The sequence below is a fragment of the Schizophyllum commune genome, assembly GCF_000143185.2.
Source record: "Schizophyllum commune H4-8 unplaced genomic scaffold SCHCOscaffold_10, whole genome shotgun sequence".
Lineage (NCBI taxonomy): Eukaryota > Fungi > Basidiomycota > Agaricomycetes > Agaricales > Schizophyllaceae > Schizophyllum > Schizophyllum commune.
In genome coordinates this window covers 1,874,979-1,892,670 of record NW_026089547.1, presented here as the reverse complement: position 1 = coordinate 1,892,670, position 17,692 = coordinate 1,874,979, and the positions used below count along the sequence as shown (strand labels likewise).

General features: G+C 56.7%; 9 protein-coding genes and 1 non-coding gene across 10 annotated transcripts; 4 read left to right on the top strand and 6 right to left on the bottom strand.

Moving 5' to 3' along the window:
• Window positions 1–383: 383 nt before the first annotated feature.
• Window positions 384–2,843, bottom strand: SCHCODRAFT_02637980 (uncharacterized protein). Its single transcript, XM_003028786.2, has 8 exons — window positions 2,277–2,843; window positions 2,022–2,188; window positions 1,679–1,963; window positions 1,463–1,626; window positions 1,065–1,386; window positions 800–978; window positions 638–741; window positions 384–589 (listed from the first exon to the last, which is right to left on the bottom strand). Exons 1-8 carry the CDS (start codon window positions 2,391–2,393, stop codon window positions 470–472), a joined length of 1,458 nt encoding a protein of 485 aa, XP_003028832.2. The 5' UTR covers window positions 2,394–2,843; the 3' UTR covers window positions 384–469.
• Window positions 2,844–3,024: 181 nt separating this feature from the next.
• SCHCODRAFT_t205 lies at window positions 3,025–3,116 on the bottom strand. Its single transcript has one exon. It is a non-coding gene; the product is annotated as a tRNA-Thr (tRNA).
• A 67-nt stretch (window positions 3,117–3,183) lies between these two features.
• Window positions 3,184–4,681, bottom strand: SCHCODRAFT_02637978 (phosphoglycerate mutase-like protein). Its single transcript, XM_050345998.1, has 9 exons — window positions 4,570–4,681; window positions 4,457–4,516; window positions 4,266–4,407; window positions 4,166–4,208; window positions 4,063–4,106; window positions 3,782–3,972; window positions 3,506–3,713; window positions 3,346–3,429; window positions 3,184–3,284 (listed from the first exon to the last, which is right to left on the bottom strand). Exons 1-9 carry the CDS (start codon window positions 4,591–4,593, stop codon window positions 3,247–3,249), a joined length of 834 nt encoding a protein of 277 aa, XP_050198653.1. The 5' UTR covers window positions 4,594–4,681; the 3' UTR covers window positions 3,184–3,246.
• Window positions 4,682–5,526: 845 nt separating this feature from the next.
• SCHCODRAFT_02512082 (uncharacterized protein) lies at window positions 5,527–6,769 on the top strand (the record flags this gene model as incomplete). The annotated part of the gene is made up of 2 exons (XM_003028468.2): window positions 5,527–6,214; window positions 6,267–6,769. The coding sequence occupies 2 exons, from the start codon at window positions 5,527–5,529 to the stop codon at window positions 6,767–6,769; spliced, it is 1,191 nt and encodes a 396-aa protein (XP_003028514.2).
• A 273-nt stretch (window positions 6,770–7,042) lies between these two features.
• SCHCODRAFT_02637969 (uncharacterized protein) lies at window positions 7,043–7,852 on the bottom strand. The gene is made up of 4 exons (XM_050345997.1): window positions 7,800–7,852; window positions 7,501–7,625; window positions 7,169–7,441; window positions 7,043–7,118 (listed from the first exon to the last, which is right to left on the bottom strand). Exons 2-4 carry the CDS (start codon window positions 7,623–7,625, stop codon window positions 7,073–7,075), a joined length of 444 nt encoding a protein of 147 aa, XP_050198652.1. The 5' UTR covers window positions 7,800–7,852; the 3' UTR covers window positions 7,043–7,072.
• An 824-nt stretch (window positions 7,853–8,676) lies between these two features.
• SCHCODRAFT_02637967 (uncharacterized protein) lies at window positions 8,677–9,453 on the top strand. Its single transcript, XM_050345996.1, has 2 exons — window positions 8,677–9,148; window positions 9,201–9,453. Exon 1 carries the CDS (start codon window positions 8,798–8,800, stop codon window positions 9,119–9,121), a length of 324 nt encoding a protein of 107 aa, XP_050198651.1. The 5' UTR covers window positions 8,677–8,797; the 3' UTR covers window positions 9,122–9,148; window positions 9,201–9,453.
• A 1,346-nt stretch (window positions 9,454–10,799) lies between these two features.
• On the top strand, window positions 10,800–11,989 carry SCHCODRAFT_02637962 (uncharacterized protein). The gene is made up of 4 exons (XM_003028470.2): window positions 10,800–11,140; window positions 11,232–11,321; window positions 11,380–11,682; window positions 11,731–11,989. The coding sequence occupies exons 1-4, from the start codon at window positions 10,984–10,986 to the stop codon at window positions 11,841–11,843; spliced, it is 663 nt and encodes a 220-aa protein (XP_003028516.1). The 5' UTR covers window positions 10,800–10,983; the 3' UTR covers window positions 11,844–11,989.
• Window positions 11,990–12,237: 248 nt separating this feature from the next.
• SCHCODRAFT_017026 (uncharacterized protein) lies at window positions 12,238–15,123 on the top strand (the record flags this gene model as incomplete). Its single annotated transcript, XM_003028471.1, has 16 exons — window positions 12,238–12,303; window positions 12,370–12,567; window positions 12,622–12,739; window positions 12,794–12,902; window positions 12,954–13,146; window positions 13,200–13,360; window positions 13,403–13,447; window positions 13,497–13,599; window positions 13,683–13,817; window positions 13,898–14,041; window positions 14,124–14,361; window positions 14,434–14,526; window positions 14,577–14,683; window positions 14,739–14,843; window positions 14,898–14,957; window positions 15,013–15,123. 16 exons carry the CDS (start codon window positions 12,238–12,240, stop codon window positions 15,121–15,123), a joined length of 1,986 nt encoding a protein of 661 aa, XP_003028517.1.
• Window positions 15,013–16,510, bottom strand: SCHCODRAFT_02064528 (PEBP-like protein). Its single transcript, XM_003028789.2, has 4 exons — window positions 16,230–16,510; window positions 15,861–16,054; window positions 15,645–15,774; window positions 15,013–15,500 (listed from the first exon to the last, which is right to left on the bottom strand). The coding sequence occupies exons 1-4, from the start codon at window positions 16,363–16,365 to the stop codon at window positions 15,319–15,321; spliced, it is 642 nt and encodes a 213-aa protein (XP_003028835.1). The 5' UTR covers window positions 16,366–16,510; the 3' UTR covers window positions 15,013–15,318.
• A 136-nt stretch (window positions 16,511–16,646) lies between these two features.
• Window positions 16,647–17,650, bottom strand: SCHCODRAFT_02637956 (histone-fold-containing protein). Its single transcript, XM_003028790.2, has 8 exons — window positions 17,585–17,650; window positions 17,519–17,528; window positions 17,389–17,463; window positions 17,255–17,335; window positions 17,175–17,204; window positions 17,019–17,118; window positions 16,880–16,966; window positions 16,647–16,827 (listed from the first exon to the last, which is right to left on the bottom strand). Exons 1-8 carry the CDS (start codon window positions 17,585–17,587, stop codon window positions 16,800–16,802), a joined length of 414 nt encoding a protein of 137 aa, XP_003028836.2. The 5' UTR covers window positions 17,588–17,650; the 3' UTR covers window positions 16,647–16,799.
• Between the last annotated feature and the right edge of the window lie 42 nt (window positions 17,651–17,692).

Below are 17,692 nucleotides of genomic sequence, written 5' to 3'. Positions count from 1 at the left end.
TCCGTCCTCGTCAGCGCATTCCGAGCGCCCATTGGCTGCGCCCGCCGCAAACCATCGGAGGCACAAGGCTAATCATCGCCAATTCGAAGCTGTCGGGAAGATGCGTCCATCACCGCCCATTCAGCGTTTATAAAGGGACCATATGACGCCCCCGGCGAGAACATGCCACAAAAGGCGCTCGGGGCTGCGGACCTGACCACGCGGCGGCGTCGCGAAGGGCGTCATGGAAGGAGGCACGGTGATTGTTCCCATCCATGGGAATCACATTCTCCCGGTGCGCGCAAATCGAGCACAAAGGATTTGCCCGATATGGCAGTCCCAAGGTCGCCGAGGCCCCGACTTGGCCGGGGCAGGGTGCCTCAATCTGCGACTCGCACCAGTGTCAAGAAGTATCGTCTCTAGTGCGTGCAACGGTAAGCATATTGGATTGGACGTCGAGAATACACGGTTGTGGCGCTGTGGCGCGCGTCTACGCGGAATACCCTGGCAAAGTCGCGCGGAAAACCAAGAATTGGTTTGCGACGTCGGCTCCTGCGTCGTACGGCTCACCGACAGACACACCGTCTGTCGTGATGAAGTCGTTGTCGGCCTGCGAACCATCAGTATAGCCTCGAATTGTCTCAGCCGCTGGACGTACGGCAGTGAAGACGAAGTAGTCATCCGGGTATAGATCGTCTTGCACGGAAGCTACCGCTAGGCTTTCCCATTTTGAGGCAATCAATGTATCGTCAGCGTCACCCCCTAGTAGCACCCCCGTCAGCTACGCTAGCCTAGCGCCATGCAACGAAGCGCTACGTACCGTTATGCAGTCCAAAGCGCTCGAGCTCGTCGTCATCAATCAAGTCAATAAAGTCGATCACTTCGGCAGCGGAGACGCTGTCGACCAACTCGCCGCCCTTTGCTAGTGCATTCGCAGGATCATCAAACGCCGAGTTACTGATATCTGTCGCACCCGAGAGTGAGAACAGCCCGATATTCCTGACATAACAAGCAGTGTTAGCCTCCGCAGCGCCACGCAGCTAATCAAGGGCAGCACGAGGGGGTCCAGTAGGCTCGATACGTACTTGTACTTCGCCTTCGAGTCATCGTCGCCCGCGCCTTTCCCGTCGCGGCATAGCACGAGGAAGGTGCCGTTGCTGACAAAGTGTATCTCGCTAGCCTTGCGCGTCTTGCCCTTGTTCCCGCTGATGGGCAGCTGGACGACCCACTCGTCGAAGAAGGATGCGTTCCCCGTGCCGTCTGCCGTCGACACGCCCGACACGTCGTACGCGAGCAGTCGCGTGTGCCGTGACGTCTCATCATCGTCCCCGCCGTCTTGCACGGTCGCGGACTGCAGCATCGCGTAAAGCGTCTGCGTCGCGGGGTCCAGGGTCAGATTTTCGAACCCTGTCAACGACAGATCAACAAGTGAGCAGATCAATCAACCTGACTGCCAGTGTTCCGGCGGACGGAGAACACATACCCTGGTTCGCCGCGCGCCCGGCGTCGGGATCTTCGACGGACGTGAAGTTGACTGTTCCGTTCCTCGTGGGGAGCACGGCCGCGGGCGGTGCGATCGCATGCAACAAGGCGCCATCTGCCGAGAAGAGGTAGATGTACGGCCCGTACTCGTCGCTGACCCAGAACCTATAGAGACAGTTATGCTGCTGATTACTGCGTGATAATGAAGGGCACCTACGAGCCATCCGCATTCGCAACCATGCCCTCGACATCCAAGCTCAGGCGATCGATGCTTGTGCTCGGAATGGGCAGCTGCGGGTCGATCCCCGACGCGTCGCGGATCGCGGCCGCGTCAAGACCCGTCGTCTTCTTCCCGCCGCGCTCGGTCTTGAGGACGCTGCCGGTGTAGGTGACTTGGAATGTCTTCTGCGCGTCCTCGAAAGATAGCTTCTTCGACTTGGTGTACGGCGTGAGCACGAAGTCAAGTGCGTGATGGCGCGCTTGGTAGTCAACTGTCTTCTCGCTGTATGAATGAAGAGATCAGTGATATGATCTATACGAGATGCATTGACGGCACATACACATTATAGCCCCGGTCCGGGTGCACGTATAACGTCCCGGTATAGGAACCATTGTCGAGCTTCTGCCAGCTGCCGGGCTTCAGGGCGATGGCGCTACCCAAGCCGCCTAGGGTATCACCCGTGACCTCCTTCGCGTTCGCAGGCAGCTGTCCAAAGCCCACAAGGCCCTATAGAGATTGTGTCAGCGTTCTATTCTAAAAGTAGACAGCTGTCACTGGCATTCTTGAGGGGCGGACAATAGACCATGGCACTCACCTTACTCGTATACTTCACCCCATTGACCTCCACGTCCTTGCTGGCCTTTCTAGCATGAGGCCCAGCATTGACGACGCACGCGAGTGCTAGCGCAACGAGACTAGTTCGGAGGAACATCTTCTTCCAGATGTTATGTGCAAGCTCAAGACCTGCAGAGCGCGCGAATGGCAAGCCAGAGAGGAAGACCCCATCCCATCATCGACGTGCGACCTTTATACCCGCGGTCGTCAAGAAGGAACGTGCATACTTCTTGCGCACGCAATGCGTGCGTAAATACGGCACGTCGGACGCAGCGAGCATGCGCCTCCAGCCATGGGGCTGATCAGAAGGCGCAGACCTAGTTTGGAGTGCTTTGGGCCATAGCTTTCCACAGCGAAGATGCAGACGGTCGACGCTTCGCATGTAGCGCATAGTGGAGACCTCGCGTGGGCCATAGAGCTGGATTAAACGGAGACGCGTTCGTACCGAGCACTTGAGCACGCGCAGGGATGACCGGGGGCTGGATCTATCAAGGGGTAATCCCCATCGAAGCGGGCACAATGGTGGCAAGTGGCAAGGGCCGCGACGCACGTGCGTGGTCGCTGCAAGCACAGTGACTCTGACGGTAGATGGAGGACTGTGGGGTAATCCCTGTGATGGAGAACGCGTCTGGTGAACTTGGCCTCTGGGTCAGAAAAAGGGCCGCAAGGAAGGACGGAAGACCATAAGCGAAGTGCAAAAAAAGAGTCCACGGGCATGCAACTCAGAATTCCCTCTAGCCGACTTGAACGACTGACCTCTTCATTTGCAAACCTTGAATGGCAATACTAGTGAAGCGCTCTACCACTGAGCTAAGAGGGACTGTGACTGATTGCTCTGCCATACGCCCTCATCGCTGTGTGGACGCCCACTGGTTTCCTAAGGCACTCACGCAGGCTAGTCAACATGAGTCAATCAGTACCATCGCCCTTTGCCGTTGTACTCGTACAATCTACATACTCGTACACTTGACGATCAGAGGGAGGACACCTAGAAGTAGTTATCTGAATTCAAATCTCGACACGCAAGAGGATGCAAGCAGCCCACTTACCACCCGTCGGGAGCGCGAAGTGCGCCCTTCCAACTGCGGTCAGGAAGGCGTTGATCCAGCCTCCATGGGCTGTGATGGAGATGACTGTAGTCAGTAGTAAGTGTTCGCGGTCGGATCGAACGAAAGGTCCTCGACAGTGAAGATGACATAAAACTCTTACATTCACGTTCCCGGTCCTCAAAAATCCTCACGAGCACCGCTCGTGCCCGCGCAACGACGCTCTCGGGAGGCTCTCGAACATCGTCATCATAATACTCATCTTCCTCGGTGAAGCCATCCTCGATGTCGACCTCAGGAAACGCAGATGCGATGTACGACCGCGTACGCCGTTTGTCGCAAGTGTGGACGCCGGAGACTTCGCGGCAGTTCTTGTAAAGTGTGATCAGGAGAGATCGAGAGGAAGCGCGAGGCCACTTGGACGAAAACATCAATATACCTCCAGAACCAACGGCCTCGGTGTCTGACACAGGAAGTCGCCGAATGTTATGCGCAGCGTATGCAGGGCACGAGTGAAGGGGCTGCTGTAGAGAAAGTACGGTAGCGGCATGCCAGTTTGGATCTCCTGCTTCCACATAGCGTTGACATCGCGCGCCTGATTCTTGCCAAGCGGCGTGAGTTCCGGGTCGGCTGCAGGGTCGTCTCAGTATACGAAAATAAGGAAGGGAGGCTGATGAAGAGAGGGAAATGGAATTTAGAAGGTGAGCCGACTGTACTCACGCCCCCACGTAATTTCATCGTCGCCGTTAAGCTTCGCCCAGTAACTGCCGTGCGAAAGGCATTCGCTTCAGGATTTCGAGAGACGCGGGTGGCGGCAGCTTACTCGTCCCAGGCCTTCGTGCCGTACTTTGATTCAGCTAGGTTGTCTTTGTGATAGCTCAGTAATTAGGTTTAGCAGAACGTAGGTAACGACAGTCACGTACGATAGCCTTGTCCGTGCCTCCCGAGGATGAAGAGCTTGTAAAGAGCGCCATCCTCGGCGGTGGCGTTCAGGTAGTGGACGTGTGAGAGGAGCTTTCGCCAGCGATCGCTCGAGTCATCCTTCAAACCGAATCGTGGGGGGACCTGAGGCGATATCAGATAGAGTAGGTGTGTGTGAGTAGACGCCACGTACCGCGCCTATCGCAGCAGAGTCGGCGCCAATGTCCTCGTGAACGAAGAAGCCCGTCAAGGTCTGTCGATGGGCTCAGAAGACTGTTATCGATGTGCGATTGCTCAAGGACTGACATTGAAGGTGATGGTACTGGACATCGTGACGAGGATGAATGCACCGAACACGGACTTCAGTGGTCGTTCAGGACAAGTGCTGCTAGAACCGGTCCGGATCGTCCGGCATGCTGTTCTTCACGAAGGTCACTGATTCATTCGGCAGTCTCGCGCATTCCTCTATCTCGCACATGCTTCAGACCCCGGACTGAAGGCTTTACGATCTGCGTGGCAATCAAGATGAACGAAGAAGGCAACGCGAGATTGGCCTTTAGGTCGCAGTGTGGGCAGGTGACCGCGTCGCCACCTTTCCTCCTTGTCCCAAACCATCACCTTGATTACGAACCTGAGCGGCTGCAGGTGACGACAAAGGGCGCGAAGCACCTTCCCATCGACCCTTCATCCTCTTGCGGACACAAGCCGTGGGTACGAAGTGCGTCCCGCGTGGTTGCTACAGCTGATCCTGAAGTTGATGCGCATGCAGGCCGGCAACGAGGCCGCAGCGTGGTCTTCCCTTTTGCGCCAAACCTTCGCAGGCCAACACTAGCACCGCACAAACGGCAGTAGGGCCCAAGTTCGGCTCATAGGCGCTGGTCCACAGGAATCGTGCGTTTCTTCCACAGCTTTACCTGTCGCTCTATTCCCCCGCGCATGTTCTCGTTCGCTAACCTCTTCAACATGAAGGAAATCGTCCAGTCGACCGTCGAGTTCTTCGCGCTTCGCACCCCTGATTCGGACTTTGGCCTGCCAAACACAACAAGCGCGGGTGCAAGCGAGAACCTCTCCGATACAGTCTCCGATAGCGATACTGTAGAGGCGCACAGGACCCTGAGCCGCGCTCGTACTCCGTCGCCACCCCCGTTACGTGAACAAGCTCGCGAGTCGTCCGGACCTCGATCTCTTTCGCCCCCACCACGTCCTCCTACTTCCTCTCCCCCGACAGCCATCGTGGCGCGCAAGACAGTCCCGAGTCATTCGATGCGGCGGCCTGATAACGATGGGACCCGGTCCGACCTGGTGCGCTCGCAGACTGAGGTCGACCGCCTCCAGGAGCGCTGCAAGGCGCTCGAGAAGAGTCTGCGGGACACCCGGGAGGCGCTACGCTCGCGCGACATGGAGATCGAGGCGCTCAAGCGCGAGCGTGGACGCGCCCTCTCGCGCAGTAAGCGCGGCTCGGCGTCCTCCATGCGCACTGCCACGTCTTCTACACACCATGCGCACCACAAGAGTCGCGGTGCGGCGGATAAGGACGACGTGGACGACGCAGAGCTCGATGCGCGACATCGCAGCATGGAGATTTACATGACTCGGACGGATTCCTGGTCCGGCGCGCAGATTTTGCAGTCCGTGCAGGACTTGAACTCGGAAATATTGCAATTCGCTGCTAGCGCGGCAGAGCTGTGTCCGTTTGGCAAGTCTATCGGTATCACATCGCTCACGAAGAGCTCGGCTGCGGCATTGCAGGACACCACGGCCCGCCTTGGTTCCAACATGGCACGAATTTTGGCTACAAAGGACCACTCGCAGGATCCTCTACTCGTACAATTGGCAGTCCAGGCATGCGTCGTCACTTGCATCATCCGCGCCCTCTCTTCCTTTTGTATCGGCTTCCCCCAAAAGGGAGACACGATATTGTCGCAGCTGTACTCGCACATATACGTTGCTGGTGCGTCGACCCGTTCCCTTCTTGCAACTGCCTCGCTGACTTCTCTCTCTAGAGCCTCAGCCGACAAGTAGCCGCTGGCGCTCATATGCCCACCGCCACATCCATTCCCTATACCCCACCCTCACCGAGTACTCAGTCAACGAGATGACCGAAACCATCATCCGCTGGACCTGCGACATTCTCACCGTCGCTGGTACTTCCGACCCGCACGTATCATCTCGCGAGGGCCTCCGATCGCGCTTCGGCGACCACATCCGCCGCATCGCGCGCTGCGTGTCCCGCCTCGAGCATGTTATGCGCGAGGAGATCATGTCCACGAACTTCGACATCGTATCCGTCGGCTACGGCGACGTCTTCAACGGACGCATCATGGCAGACGTCTTCGGGGATGTCAGCGTCTCCCGAGGACATGTACTCGCGACGACGGAGCTCGGCCTGAAGTGCACGACGCGAAGGGACGGAACCGGGTCGGATAATGGGACGATCGAGCAGCGGTTGCTTTTGCCACCAAAGGTAGTGAGCGAGTCGGTGCTGGACGTGCTGGATTCGAAGTGAATGATATACTGATGAACATTGTACTGTACCGTATACCGTATACCGCCTGTCAGAATGCTTTGTTACGACTATCTATACGCACCTACCTGGATGTTTGTTTACGAAAAGACGGGTGTACTGATGAATCCCAACTTGACGAAGGACTTGCCTTTCGGATTGCCGATTTTGGGATTTGATCACGAAGGACTCAGCGCGCGGGGAAATTTTGGTACAATGCTGGTGCTGAAGCATGCGTGCATAATCGATTCATGTGGGGGCGCATACACATAGAGGTGGAAGATAAGATGCAGGATACAACAACGCTCATGCAATAAGCGTAACAACACCACCAGCCTCCTTGATCTTCTTCCTGCGACCGCCGTCAGTACCTTGTACTCTTCAAAGCATATGAACACGTACTCGGCCTTCGCGGAGACGAAGCGGGCCTTGACGATGCAAGGCAATTTTGGTAGCTGGCCGTTGCCAAGCACCTTGCCGTAGCCGTGGTGGAGCGTGTCGATGACCGGCACAACATCCGAGCTCTCCGTCAAGCCCTCCTTCTCCGCCGCGGGCACAAGCGTCCAGAGCTTGTCGACGTTGATCGTAGGCTTCCAGTACTGGTTGCGCGTGAGGTGGAAGTAGCGCATACCGACCTTTCCGAAGTAACCAGGATGGTACTTGTCGAAGTTCGTGCTGTAGATCGCGGCAAATCAGCCAAGGGGGGTCGCAGGAAAGCGGGAAGGCAAACGCACCGGTGGTGGTGCTGACCACCAGCGAGACCGCGACCGCCCGGGTGCTTGCGGTGCTTGCCAACGCGACCGTGACCGGCGGAGACGTGGCCGCGGTGCTTTCTTGTGTTGGAGAACCGCGTCGGCATCTGGGGGGCGCGAATGAGCAAGTGTCCAAGTTTTCGTGTATGGGAGTGTATCCGAGGCGCAGGACACCGATCCAGCGCAGATCTCGCTCGTTTCGCTTTGTTCGAGCGACAGACGGCAGCGTGGGGAGCGTCGAGCACGATGCGGAGGGGCAGGGGGGCAGCAGTTCGGCGTACCTTGAGGAGTGGTGGGCGGGTGCTTGACTTGGCCTGCAATCGGGACGTCCGATGAGGACTGGGTGACGCAGTCACGTTTTGTCACGCGCGTGACGGGCGTCCAAGCGGCAATTTTTCGCAGTGGACGCGCCTTGCGCAAGGCCACCACTGCAGGTATGTACACCTTCCCGTTGGCGTTTGCAGGATGGGCTTGCGAGCCATATTTATTGTCGATGAACGCGTTCATGATCTCAACCTTCATGGCTGATCCCCCTTCCACTCGCTGTAGAGCTCGCCCGCTGACGCGTCTTGTCTAGGTTGCGTGCAGTGTCAGTATTCGAGAACAATATGTGAGTACATCTCCCTCCCCCTACTCAGGATTACAACATACCCCTCGTCTGCGGAAGTGCATCGATGACCGCGACAAACATGCATGGCTTTATGACCCTTCTTCATCGTCCAGATCCCGAACTTCCGCTAACTTGATCCTTCAGATTTTGTGCGCGTGTGAAAGAGTGACCTGAGGGCGCCTCCTCCCCACTTCGTCTGAGCTTCACGACCTGCCTGAGGTTGTCCTCGTCCTTTTTACGATCACCAGCATACCCATCCGCTTTCCGAGCATCTTTAAGGTGAGCTTCGCTGCCTACTTCTTCCCCACATGATTAGAAACCATAATCTGTCAATCCACCGAGTACAACGTACAGTGCGGAATGCATTATATCTTCAACCCAATGATCCTTCGCCTTGTCCGATCATAGCCTTCATTTGCTCATCGTTCCCTCAGTTACCATGAATCAACCTAATCGTTACGAGTTATATGTCCTCGAGGACGAAGAGAAGTTGTATGTCATTCTCATCTTTCGCATCCTCGTCGTCCTCAAATCCCCTAGCCTTGAGGTCAACGAGGACACCAAGGTTCCTAACGCCGTTACGGTGAAGATCGTCAAGCAAGATCACACCCTCGCCAACATGCTCCGCTCGTGCGTCGCCTCTTCTAATCTCGACTAGCATCACACCTTATGACAACTCCCTACAGCCAACTCCTGAACAACCCCCAAGTCCTCTTCGCCGGCTACAAGGTTCCCCACCCCCTCGAGCCCTACTTCCTTCTCCGTATCCAGACCGACGGCACGATCACGCCCGAGATCGCTCTCGAGCAAGCCTGCACGCAGCTCCTCGCCGTCGTCAGCGTCCTCAAAGCCAAGTTCGAAACCCAGTTTTCGTACAAGCAGGCGGAGGGGCCCACCGGCGGCGTCACAGGCGTATTGGACGACCCATACGGCTCGGGCCCAGCGACGTCGTGGGGCGGGGCGAACAGGGATTATCTGGACTTTGCTGGTTGATTGTGACGATACCTGTATTCTATGAGTGTATAATATTTTGCTTTGCTCTGGGAACGCGGTGTCGCTGAAGCGTCGGCAGTGAGATTTTCTTCCTGGCCGCGGGCGAGACGCGGTTGCGGGCGGCCCTCAGACGTGGGTGCGACCCTCAGGGCCAGCGCCGACGGAGGCAGACACCCGCGTGGTCGTCGAGGAAAGGGTCCTTCCGGCCAGGAACTCTGGTGGGAATTCCCATTGCTGCCCGACGCGCGTTCTTCGGCCAATACGCCCTAGCGCCGCAAATGATCTTCGTCTTGTATTCTGCCTTCCCTCGTCGCTAGCCTGGTGACCAGCCCCTCTTTGCCTCGTTTTCCTCGTCAGAGGGCCTGGTAAAATCCTCGGAAAAGTTGGCGTGGATGAACGATGTCGTCATAATGGTCACGCTTTTCTTCCCGAAATGGCGAAGTTGCCTTTTCGAGCGTTTGAGCTTTTGCCCCTTCGTCGACGACTTGGCCTGTGTATTGCATCCATCTACATCGGAAAGCACTTCTCAGAGGGAATATATGACCCCTAGAACAGATTTCAGGTATTCCACGGCTGACAACACTTACACCTTCGCCTCCTAGGCGTGAGTTACCGCATGTCAGACTGCTAGTCACTGCTTTGGCACGCCGAAGGCGCTCTACAAGCCCGTACACTTGACTTGGAGCACCATCAATACAAAGCGATGTGTACTCCATCACTCGGTTATGTCCCCGAGCTCTGCATACAAGAGATGCCCCAACTTTGGTGTCTTCGCTCAGAACTGAGGCAGTCGGTCGGGTGGTCGGAACTGGCGGACCGCCTTCCGAGAGCGCTGGAAAAGGAAACTCGCCTTTTGGGAACGGCAATGACGACATCGTTCATCCACGCCAACTTTTCCGAGGATTTTACCGGTCCCTCTGACGAGGAAAGCGAGGTAAGAGGGACCGTGTTACCGGTCTACCTCGTCGCTGTTCTGACTGCCCTAGACGCGTTCGACCGGTAACTTCTATCCCCTGGACAGGGAACGGCCCTCAATGGACGCAAAAGTTCACCCACTTGCTACGGGGCGTCGCGCGCGTATGGTGTCTGCTCTCCCGCGTGAAGTTCGACTCTCCGCGTGGAAATTGCCTCCCCGCCGTCGGTCAATATCCCGCTCCGCGCCCGCCGCTTGAGCGACTTCCGAGGCGGCCGCCTGGACAACTTCCGAGGCATCGAGATCGACGCTACGCCGGAGGACTAATTCCATCCACTCTGTGCTCCTGTCGTCGGCGGCGGACTGGACGCGACTGGCCCGCCCGCGCGTTGGGGTTGGGGAATATAAAAATTGTGCTTGGGGATGGACCGTGTGGCTCGGTGCCCTGTTTACTCGACGTCCCTAGCCTGCCTACGCTCTTCTGGCCTGCCTATGCTCTCTCAGAGGTGCCCTGCTCAACTTTCCCTACGTACACCACTCTGCACTGGACGCCCTGACGCTTTCGGGGGCGCTCTATTGGCTGGCGGGCAGATCTTCTCGGGCGGTAATTGAGATCTTCTTCGGCTGACACCATGCTCTTCGGCTGACACCACGCCCTTCGGCTGACAACACAAACTTTCTGTGAGGCCCCCCACAGGGTCACACAATGCCCCCGTTGGTCGGTCAATAGGCTGACATGACACCATGGACATTTCGTCCGCGCGGGGGCTGTCAATTGAGACGCGGCGCGCGTGACTGACGCCTGGGGCGCGCGGTACTTAAAGGGCGCCGGCAGCCATCCGGTTTTCCTTCCTCGTCTTCCCCCCTTGACCGGCTAGGAGACGACTGAGTTGACGACTTCAAGACCGTCCATCAACGTCCACCTCGTCCCCCACGTCCCCCTATCACGATGTCCACGTCCCTCAAAAAGAACAACGCGTCCACGACGACCTCACCGGTGTCCGAGGAGCGGGTCTCGTCTCCTCGCCGGACGACGCCGCTGAGACTTCCGCTGCTCGTCTCGTTGTTCTTGTCGTTTGTGTTCGGTATTGTTGGGCTCGCGCTTGGTGAGTGCATATATGCTATGCTGGAGTTGATAGATCCTCTGCTTGAGTGCATGTATGCTACACCTGGGCGGGTCGCTGATATGCTCCTCAGCTGTCGATGCCCTGGAGAAGTCGGATGATGAGAAGGCCGCAGTGAAAGCGGCGGCGCCTACGGGCACCACCGTCAAGGTCGATTTCACAGGTAAGTCGCCGCTTGCGCCAACCCACAAGGCGTCGAACTGAGCGTGGATCCCCAACAGACATCCTCAACGCCGGTATCGCTGTCACGGTTGCTTGTGGCCTCACCGCCGCCCTCTCGCTCCTCTCCATGATCGCGATCGCGCTGCCCAAGCTCAGGTCGCTTCCCCAGCGCCTTGTTGCCCCACTCTTCTTCTTCTGCGCCACCTTCATCTTCGCCTCGCTAGTGCCCTTCGACGTCTTCTACGCGAACCGCAGCGCGAAGGTTACCGCGCACATCGGCAGCATCACCGTCCCGCCATCGGTCGTCCAGCAGATCCAACAAGCTGCGGGCCTTTCGCCTGTTTACAAAGACAAGCTCTACCGTGTGTTTCGCCTATCGCTTGGTATCGCCCTGCTGACTTGTTTTCCAGTGCGCGTGGTGGCAATCGTGCCCTGGTTTGCATTCCTATTCGCCCTGACCTCTGGGGCGCTCATCCTTCTGTCGCGCTCCAAGGAGCGTCGGGGCGATGCTGAGAAGCTGTAGCATATCAAAGAGATTATCACGGGCTTCCTGTTGTCTTACTATACCGCGCGTACATGCACGAAGGAGGGTCATGGGGTCGAATACTGTATTGTCTGCACACGCAATCTGCGTCTATATCTGCATGCGTGGTTGATCGGCTGCCGCGGAACATGAGCGGATGACAGAGTGCGGCTAGGAAAGAAAGGGAATACCGGCTGGAGAGTTGCCGTGAGCGAGAGGGAGGAGTTCAACTTGAGGCACGAGGAGGCCACGGGGACATGGGACACCGTCACATGACATGACGCCACGCGTCACGCGTGTGCCGGGACCGTGCTTGGCCATTGTTGACTTGACTCTTACACTCGTACACTCATCCGCGTGCCGCCACCCTTGGCATCCTCCGAGATAACATATCATGTCTCCGTATGACGACTGGAACCGCATCGAGGAAGAGGAAGAAGAGGAGCTGCAAGATACCTCAGTATGTCTTGGCCGCAAAGTCGGAAAAATAACCGAGGGCTAATTGGCACCGTCCACCATTCCACAGTGGCTCGAGGGCAAGCGGGACGTCATCCTCTTTTGCATAGACTGCTCGGAGAGCATGCTTGAGCTGTACGAGGACCCGGAGTACGAGGACGCGCAGACGTGCCACTTGTTCACGGCATTGGACGCGGCGATGCAGATACAGAAGAAGAAGATCATTGTGGGGCCGAATGATCAGGTTGGGATTATGTTGTTCAATACGGTGGGTGGTCTGAAGTGGCTGGAGGATGAAAGTGTGGCTGACGGTTGCGAACAGACGAGGCGCGGTGCGAAAGGACAGCAAGGATCCGACATCAAGAAAGGGACATATTTGTACCAGCCTATCGGCCCTCTGAGCGCGCCAAGTATACAGGAGCTCATACAATTGCTGAATGGTAAGGTGGCTTGACTTGTTCTATCGGATTACCTCACAGGTTTACCTTGCGCAGCGTTCCGCGAGGACAATAACACCCTACGAGAGGAGTTTCCGCCCGTCGAGGACAAATACGTGGCTATGGGTGACGTCTTCACCAGCGCGAACTGGATATTGCGAGATGGGTAAGTCGGGCCGTTTCACCTAACCATGAATATGTTCATGACTGTTCCCAGCGCACCGAAGACCGCCACCAAGCGCGTTTTCCTAATTACGAACCAAGACAACCCGCACCCTGGGCATGGCAACAGACAGCTGCTAACTAGTGCACGGACAACACTTGTGGACCTCGCACAATCAGGCGTTGCCGTCGAGCCGTTCTTCATCAGCACGGAGGACAAGCCGTTCGACGTGTCTAAGTTCTATCGGGTATGCATCCTCGTTTCCCTTCACCCGGGAGTTTCGACCTAATTGCTGTCTAGGCCGTCCTCCTCCCCAACAACCTCGTCGACGACGACGAGGACCACGACCCCTCAAACCCGTCAGTCCTCAACGAGGCGATCAGCATATCTCGGATAGAGGACCTGCTCGCGCAGATGCGGTTCCACGAGGTGCCGAAGAGGGCGCAGTTCAGGCGAGCAAAGTATCCGCTTGCAGTCCGGAAAAATGCTTATGCACTCCTCAGTATACCTCTAGAGCTCGGTCAGGACTTCGTCATTGGTGTCAAGGGGTGAGCGCCTCGCTCTGAAGCGTAGATATTGGACTCACCGGTCAACTAGCTACGGCCTTGTCACTGAGCAAAAGAAGGGCGCGTACCGCTACTTTGCTGAAACAGAAAATGGGATCAAGGTCGCGGAGAGTCGGACGTTATATGTCAATCAGGTAAGTCTTTCCCACTGCCTCAGTTCTAGTACACGCCACCTCAGTATCAGCATTGCACTTACTAACTACACACCCTCTCATAGCACACTGACAGAGAGATCGACAAGACCAAGATCCTCTTCGGTATGGACCTGGGCGGCGACAAGGAAGCCGCGGCAGGGAAGACGAGCTCGAACTTTGACCCCAGTGTCATGCGGCTGGTGAAAGCGGGCGAGAGAGTGAGTAATGCTTTTCAACCTGAGCTCGATGGCGTGTGTAGGGTCGTAAGCGAAATTGAACATTGACACTGCGTCTCTAGCCCTTCTACACCGCCGAAGAGGTCAAGAAGTTCCGGACGCTTGGCCTGGAGCCAGGCATAAAGCTCCTAGGTTTCAAGGACGCGGACACGCTTGCGTTCGAGGATAACATCAAGCACTCGCATTTTATTTATCCGGATGAGCTTGTGCGTATTTTTTCTTGCACTTCAGCCCTCGCCCTCCGACGTCTTCCGACTATGACTAGGATCATAACTAACACGCCCTCAGGCCTACTCCGGCAGCAAGCGCACCTTCAGCGCCCTGCTCAGATCGCTCGTCAAGAAGAACAAGATCGGCCTCGTCCGCGTCCTTACGCGCCGCAATGCAACGCCGACGTTCTGCGCCATGGTGCCGCAGATGGAGCAGACGGACGACGCGGGGTGGACGGAGCCGGCGGGCTTCCATCTCATCCCCTTGCCGTTTGCGGATGATATAAGGCAGGCGACGGTGGAGAAGGGGTATCGAGGTACGTCGCGTGGTGTACTGCGTATCGACTGCAGAGTGCTTGCGCCGGAGCTGCGTGCTAACCCGCTTGTAGCTGGAAGGCCGTTGATGGAGGCCGCTATGCCCTTCATACACAAGATTACCATCAAGAAGGGCGGCTATCCGCCGGACAGCTATCCTAATCCAGGTGCGTCCCTGTGATAGAATGCCACATAGCGACGCTCATATCCGTTATAGCACTGGCGTACCACAACGAACAACTTCAAGCCAGTGCTTTCCGCGAAGAGTATGACCCCAGCGAGTTTGAGGACCAGACCTTGCCTGCGTACGATTCTATGCACAAGGTCAGTGGATAGGTTCTGAGAGCGCATCACTAAATTGACCACGGAGTGTGTTCAGAAAATCGGCTCCTTGATAAAGACCTGGAAGGAAGCCCTTGTCATGGATGACAGCGCGGACGTCGTCGAAGCGCCGGTGGCAAAGGCGGGGACCAAGCGGAAAGCGGTGAGTACATAATGACCCTTCGGAGAGGATTCTGCCCTGACTATGCACGCTCAGGACACCAGCGTCGATGAAGCCGAGATCCGCGCCAAGTACGACAATGATACGATGAGCAAGGTGAGTGTACAGTTTGTAAGCCATTCTACGTGCTGCGCTGAACTGTTTCTCTCAGCTTCGCGTCGACCAACTCAAGGAATTCCTGAAGAGCAAGAGTCTGCCAGTCTCGGGCAAGAAGGCAGACCTGATTGACCGCGTGTCCGAGTACTTCGACAAGAAAGGTTGATCTGTCACCTATGGACCACCTAGACGTTCGACTATAATACAGTACCCGCTATAGTTCATACTAGATTTTGGTTAATCCGCAACGCATCCTATTCGTACATACACCTGAGCCTATTCGTGCATACACCTGATCCTCTTCGTGCATACACCCGATACTATCCATGCTTGAAACCTCATTCAACAGCGACCTCGTCGCTCAAGCCTCCGCCGGCGCCGACCTAATCAAGAAGAAATTCGCCGCGACGAGCTTCAGCCCGTATCTCTCCCCAAACTCCACCCCGTTCCAGCTGCGGCGCTCCTCCAGAGCGGAGCCGTACTCTGGCGCTCCTTCGGGTATGGCGAACGAGTCCGCGGCGGGCTCTTGGAAGAGGAGGAAGGCTGGGATGGTGGGGTTAGTTCGTGTAGGCGAGGTTAGTCTGTCAGCCGCTTCTTGGTCTCCTAGTCCGAGGTATGCGAAGAGAAGGAAGTACCGGAGAAGATACAGGAAGGGGGGAGCGAAGAAAGGAGGAGACGACTACGCACTGTAGCGATGCAACCCACTACCCGGGCGAGGACCAGGTGGCCGGTATGGCGTCGTGGCGGTCTTCATCTTGAGCGCCGCGAGATTGTTCGTCGTGGCAGAGGTGGCGGCAGGCGCTTTGAGGCCTGTGATCTATGGTATCCGTTCAGCATCACAGTCCTTCCACATCATCCATCCACTCAACTACTCAAGTATGATAACAGCCGCGCAATACTCACCACCCAATGCCTAAACGACCTAAACTGCGGATTCTCGCGCGATGGCGCGTCGGGGTCGAGCATCACAAGCGTGTACGTCGCCTCCTGCGCCGCCGCTCCTGCACGAATCTCGCCCGTGCCCGGCTCGGCGACGCTCATGGGGGAGAAGATGATATCGGGCTCATCGACCGTGTCTTCGAGGGGGATCTCTTCGCCTGTTGGCGGGCCATGTAAGTCGTTGATATACGAAAGAGATATATATGCGGATAGGGGATGAATCAGGCGAGAGGGACGGAAATATGAGTGGGGATGGAGACGTGAGAGGGTTGGAAATGCGAGAGGGAGTAACGCGGAAAGGGATCGGATGATGCAAGACGAAACCCAACGCACCGATCGTAACCTTCCTCCCACTTGGGAACACGATAGAGAAGACACCAGAGGGATAGAATGTCTCGGGAAGGACATCGGGGATGAGTTGTTCGCGCTTGAGCGCGGTGACGACGGTGGACAAGGGATCGAGGGACATGATGCGCAGTGCAAGTACTCAAGCAGAGGGTGCGCAGGATTCAGGTAGGTTCAGACGGTACCGGTAGCAAGTCGCCTTCGAGGGTTCGTCAGCCGCAGTGGGGGAAAGAACGTCAGTCGCATGCGCTCGCGGTCCAGCTCTGTATAAGTACCTTGTGGGTTGACGTTGGCGGCCCGTCATACGCGGGTCAGCGGACCGCCACATTCTGCCCCGCCTCGCTCCCGTGTGATGTGATAAGAACTCACCGGTCTTCTCTGAGAGAATGATGTGAACTTCAAGTCGTCGAGTCGATGTGCGAGCGCGATGGCACAACATGTATAGGGCAGAGGCGATAGGAATACACGTTACATGCATACGACAACAGGATAACCGACGCGATAATATAGAGACGGCTAGAGCATAAGAATGTGCAAGGGGGAAGACATGAGAGGCGTTTACTCCTCGTCCTTCTCCTTCGACTTGCTGCATCGGACGTTAGCACAGGCTGAGTAAGCAATATAAGATGGAGACGTACCCGGACTTGGCAGGCAGAAGCTCGGCCTGAATATGGGGGACGACACCGCCCTGGGAGATGACGACGTCGCCGAGGAGCTTGTTCAGCCTGGAGGAGGGGAATGTCAATTGAGTTAAGGGGAATATGGGGCTCGACGCACTCCTCATCGTTACGGATGGCAAGCTGGAGATGCCTGGGCACGATACGCTGCTTCTTGTTGTCGCGAGCAGCATTACCAGCGAGCTCAAGAATCTCAGCAGCTGAGGGAAGAAGGTAAGACGATGGATATAGGGGTAAATGTTGTGAGGGCGCGTACCAAGATACTCAAGGACGGCGGCGAGGTAGACTGAGGGGAATGTTAGCTTTCGATCACTTTCTTGAGTATTCGTTACTCACCAGGCGCACCAGCACCCACACGCTGGGCGTAGTTCCCCTTCTTCAAGAGACGGTGGACACGACCGACGGGAAACTGGAGACCTGTTTACATCGCGTCAGCACGCGTCCCTACTTCCCCCCGAAAACCTACTCACCAGCCTTCGAAGAGCGCGACTGCGCCTTCGACGCGTCACCACCGGCCTTTCCACCAGAGGTCTTTCCGGACTTTCCTATCATCGCCAGTTAGCCATTCCTCCCCTTCCCCCAAGCCACTATGCGCCACACCTTTGCCGCTCTGTACGCGCGCAAAAAGTCAGCTGTATACCCTTGACCCTACGCCATTGCACGCACCATGTTGATACTGTGGGGAGGCCTCTTAGGTTTCGCGGGAGGGGGGAATGGTGGTACGGAATCAAGATTGATCGTCCGCCTCTGACGCGCGAGCCCTATATAAGGGGG